Source organism: Fukomys damarensis, unplaced genomic scaffold (genome assembly GCF_012274545.1).
Source record: "Fukomys damarensis isolate Sample0158 unplaced genomic scaffold, DMR_v1.0_HiC HiC_scaffold_1, whole genome shotgun sequence".
In the NCBI taxonomy this organism is placed as follows: Eukaryota; Metazoa; Chordata; class Mammalia; order Rodentia; family Bathyergidae; genus Fukomys; species Fukomys damarensis.
In genome coordinates this window covers 33,948,898-33,954,237 of record NW_022900913.1, presented here as the reverse complement: position 1 = coordinate 33,954,237, position 5,340 = coordinate 33,948,898, and the positions used below count along the sequence as shown (strand labels likewise).

At 36.0% G+C, this 5,340-nt stretch overlaps 1 protein-coding gene across 5 annotated transcripts in view; it reads left to right on the top strand.

Moving 5' to 3' along the window:
- Hmgcs1 (3-hydroxy-3-methylglutaryl-CoA synthase 1) overlaps positions 1-2,320 on the top strand; it is a 19,891-nt gene extending 17,571 nt beyond the window's left edge. For all 5 annotated transcript variants that reach the window (XM_010629919.3, XM_010629922.2, XM_010629920.2 and 2 more), the window contains one exon: positions 590-2,320. In XM_010629919.3, the coding sequence (XP_010628221.1) occupies positions 590-679 (90 nt within the window). In that variant the 3' untranslated portion in view covers positions 680-2,320. The remainder of the gene's footprint in view (positions 1-589) is intronic.
- Positions 2,321-5,340: the final 3,020 nt, after the last annotated feature.

The window sequence follows — 5,340 nt, the reverse complement described above, 5'->3', positions numbered from 1 at the left end:
AAGATGGAATTACAGAAACTCAAGTACTTTCTCATATCATATTCATTTCCAAATGGTAGTATAATACAGTAAGAAAAGCACAAGATGGGAACAATCCTGCTTTGAGCTATTGTGATGAAAAAATAAACCAATATGTTAAAATATTTTTTTGTGTCCAACCCAAAATATGTACTTTATATATATTGTTTTTCTTTTTTTTTTTTCTGGTACTGGGGATCGAACTCTGGTCCTTGCACTTACAAAGCAGGCACCGGAAGCACTGAGCTAAATCCCCAGCCCCCAGTCTTGCTTCTTTTATGCCAGCTAAGTAGCAAGTCAAGCTACTAATGTTTGAGTTGCAAGTATAAGATCTAATAAGAGAAATAACGTTTTCTTCATTCTCATGCTCTATGGATGACTGTATATTGTAAGGTGAAGAATGGATATTCAGTTCCCTCTGTGGAAAGCAATACAGAATATATATTTAGCACAAACCTCTCCAAAGTCATCCTTCATTAGTTTCTCTGTAGCAGCTGTTACCAGTACCATGATTCCTGGGGCAGGAGGAGGGGTATCATAAGAGCCAACGACTATTTTCTTTTCATTTTAGCATATCCCAAGCCCTGCTAAGAAAGTGCCAAGACTTCCCGCAACAGGAACAGAACCTGAAGCAGCTGTCATTAGTAATGGGGAACATTAAAATATTCTGTGAGGTAAAGACTTCACAGTGGGGTAGGGTTGGGGGAATTGGAATGTTTGGAGAAATTGTCTGGGATGTCTGGGGACACTTTTAAAGGATTACATGTTGCTTGAATTTTATGTGACTGACAAAGAACCTTTGAAATTATTTCTGTTCTTGGAGAAGTCTCTTTGCTCAATTTGCTAATATGCTTCCCTTTGAGGTCTAGCGAATGCTAAACTTTATACCTCTATGGCCATTTATATGCATGAAGTCTAGTTTTTAAACATGATGCAAATCATGTGCTTCTGTCAGAAGAAAGCAGAGGTACTAGTCTCCAATTTAAATTTCTTTTGTAAAGATGTAAGAATTTTATACTTTGAACAACCAAGATTAATGAAAAGTACATGGGGTTTTTGAAAAACTTTTCTAGCTTAGGAAATGGGGTCTTAAAGTATGAGGTGAACAAACCTTGTTTGAAAATGGTAAGACAAACATACGGTTTTTCTAAGATTATACATCTGAAAGAAGGAGAATACGGTTAGGACAGTAATAACGGTTCTGGACTGTGGAATATTGCTTAATGTCCAGGCTGGCAGTGATAAGTGACTGTAATGACCTCTAAACAGAGAGATGCTAGCATTGAGAAAGCTTCTGCATAGAAAACATGATTCTTTTGGGAGCTGTGGATTTAGGTCTAGAATTAAGTGCTCCTGATCAGTTCATAGTGGATTATCATGCTCATAACCTTGATGTAATTGGAAGTATGTAGGAGGAAGCTTGTTGTTACAGTCTTTCTTTGCACCTTATTGTAAAAGATACCAGAAACTTTTTTTGCTGCCTTTTAAAAATTTAAAAAGCAAGGATGGGGCAGGGCATTATTAGGATACTTTTGCTTCAGTGTTAAATAATTTTTAGACTGACAAATTCATGCTGTAAGAGAGTTCTTTTGTTTATTTTGTTTTGCTTGTTTGTGTGTGTCCAATGAAACTAAGAACAGCCCAAGTTTTTACATAATCTGACTAGCCACAAAGAGTATTCTACTTCAGGGTCGGAAAGTTGGATTTATAAAGCTTTTCTTAGACTTTCAACCTTAAAAACAAAAAATATAAAAACTGTCACATGGGATGAATAAGAAGATTGGTTGGAAAGTTTTATAGATGCTTTTGGTGCTGAGCTATGACATGAGCCTTATAGATTGTAAAATAGAGATAGTTGGAACTAATGTACAGAACTAAATGTTTTAAAACTTTATTTGCTGTTAAATTCTGTGAAGTTTCAGTTATCTCAAATAATCATTCACAAGTATGAAATGTAATGTTTCAGTTTGCAAGTTTATATGTAGTGTTTGTAAGATACTCTTGTCATATTAACTGTAGTATTTTGATTTGTACAGTCATAATTTGTTAAAATGACTTCATTTTAACATCCACTGATGTAGATTAATGTAAGAATGGTGGGGAAATGGTGCATGTAATACTTTTACAAGCGTCGGGAGTTCAGTATGTTTTGAAAAGAGTAATTTAACATTTGGGTGCCAAGAAATGGTTTTCTCAAAGTCCATTGCCAGCAATGGGCAAGCCTGGTAATACTGGCACAAAATATTAACTATACACCTTATCATCAGTGAGGTGAGTAACTTTGAAATAAAGTTTTAGAGAAATATTTTGGGTATTTGAGTATTCTTTTTCCTTTCTGAACTAATATTTAGGTCAGAGATCTGTTTCTAGGCAATTTTAAATATGGACATTTCAGTTCACTCGTTCTCCACAATTATTTGGAAACCTAAGATAAGCAGGGCACTCAGCATATATCAGGATTTTAAAAATGTAGCAGATTTCTAGTCATCTTGAGCTATTTGTTTAGTATGGAAGAACTTGTATTAATAATTTATTTTCTCAATTCATAGAAATTAATTTCCAAATTGAGTGGTAAACATGTTTCAATCTTTACTATAAATACTAAAGCCATGAGTTACTGTGCTTTAAAAATACACACACACAAAACTAAGGGTTGCCAATTCAAGAAAAGCAAGTTTTATAGCCAATGTAGGACAGCCTACTACCAGTGAAAACTTCCAGTCTAAAAGTCCCATGTTACTAGTGATAACTCAGGGGTTTTATAGAGAAAATTCTTGCATTGGCAGCTATATTGGATTTGTCAGATTATTTATTTTCTAGTATTAAAGATCATCTTTATCATCATGTCCTGTCTGTATCTGATACATCGTAATGATTTGTTTTATTTTGGGGCCACTGTTCTCTATGTTCACGTCTGTAAATTCTTGTACCCTAATACAAATAATAGGACTTTAAGACTTCTGTCCCATCTTCCTTTGTGAAATTTGTATTCTTATTTATGTACTTCATTTTTCTTTCTGGCTTTATTTATTTTATTTTATTTTATTTTGGGGGTTGAACCCAGGGCCTTCACACAGAGCTACATCCTCAGGTCTTAAAAAATATTTTGAGAGGGTCCTGCTAAATTGCCCAAGATGAATTTGTAATCCCGCCGTAGGTGCCAAGAATGTAGGGATTACAGGTGTATGCCACCACATTTGGCTTTGGCTTTTTATTTTTATGAACACTAATGTGTATGTTTGAGATTGACACAAGACATCAAACAGTTGATTTGGATCCTCCTGTGATTTAGTTGAAAGATATTTATCTCGTGTCTGCTACTCCTGAAAAAAAAAAAATACTGAAGTGGAAGTCAGTAGAACAAAAAATATAACAGGATCTTTAATTTAAATTTATGTCACCTTGACATAAAATCAAACCCTTAAATTTCTAGGGATTTCTCTCAAGTTACAGGTTTCTCATTTTTCTTAATTGGTAGTAGGAGAGAGTAGCAGACCCGTAATTTTTCACCCACCAAAAAATTATTTCTGTAAAGGCAATAATGTAATCCTGAATTAAATACAAATCACTAGATGGATTTTTAGCAGGGCATTAGTTAATAAAAATGATGCATTTCCTGGTCTACATCACGCAGAAGTAAGCACTTTTCACCATATATTAAATTCCTTATTTAGACTTGCAGGCTCCTGTGGTATCTACTTCAAACTAGGTACCATATTTACCAGGGTTTAATGTTTTCTTCCAGTCCACAAACACACCAAATTTCTTTGGGTTTTGGAGTCTTTGATCTATGCATCAAATATCTTGGGCCCACTTCAGATCCCCTCCCCTTTGCCTTCTCCCAGCTATTGCCATAGCCATTAATTTCAAGAAGTCTACTTAGGTTCTTAGAGAACCTGATAGTACTTCCCTTTGGATTCTTGCTACATACCTTTTGCCTCATCGATATGGACTGCCTGCAGAACTTGGTACACATTTCTCCAGGGCACACAGTGATTATAATTTACTCTATTGCCCCAAAAGATGTTAAAACTTCTATGTCATAATATAGTCTAAAGACCTTGATCATCTTAACATTCTAAACAACACCATGCTGTTCCACTGTACTATGTGAGATAACTTCAGTTACCAGTAAGTGGCCAGTACGTCAGATGCCCTACTCAGGCTTTTGCATGTTTCAGGATGTGGGTGATAAACTCCATGATCAACCAGAGGTGTGTCAGATTGGTGAAGTATTTAGAGAATCAATGAGCCAAAGGTTTGTATCTAGATATTCCTTCTACAGTAAGGAACACTTTTTAAAAAATCCCCAATCCTTAGCACTAATATAGCAATATAAGATTTAGTGGGTTTCTTTTGGAAGTATACATATTGTACTTGGTGTATTATTCCAAGTCATTTATCTGGGACACTATTTTCAAGTGGATTTCACAAAAGAAAGATCATAACTTAGTTTTAGTACAAATTGCAGTGCCTCTCAGGCTATGTGCATGGCACATATGGAGTCCTTGGTGAACCCCAATAGAAGGTTCCAGCACAGCCCTGTGAGACCCTAGAATAAGACCACACCTTCTACAATAGAGAACTACTTGGGCACATGATGTACTACTGACCCAATAGAGACTGAGCATCTGCTTATGGGATACCCAGGCACTGAAAAAACAACTGTTAATTTACGATCTAGGCATTATCAGACCTGTACAGTCATAAAATCCCATGAGCACAGCAATTATTAATCCTCATTGGAACTGACATCTAAACAGCTTATGGGTTTGCCTTTCCTCCCTGCAATGTGTGCTCCATTCCAGTCATGCTAGAAAATGCTTGATTCTGTGTCATGGTGTCTCCCATAACCTTGTCCCAAAGGACCACTTCTTTGATAAAGGAGGTGGGCAATAGGCACAAAACCATAGAATCTTCATGACTTCCCATAAATCTCAACACCAGAAGTAACCAATATAGTTTCACTTAAGGCTCCAGATATAAGGCAGTAACCTGCAGGGTTGGGTAGTTTCCTCCAGGATTCAGTATACATGCTTTAACCATGGTTCATATATGTCCCAATACACAGGTCTGGGAACCAATGGTTTGAAGTAGGATTGACTATATTATCTTCATAATCAGTGGCTCATTTAAAGGTTTTATATTTCTCTTTCCTTACAACCTAGAGTAGAAGTTTGGATTCCTTGGGAGCAGAAGGATGTTTTCACCAGAGGACCCAGTAAAGGCTCTAGTGAATTGGATCCTATGAGTCTCACATGGTTACTTTGGGCTCTCCATGCTAGTGGACAAACAGGCAAAAAAAAAAAAAAAAAAAAAAAA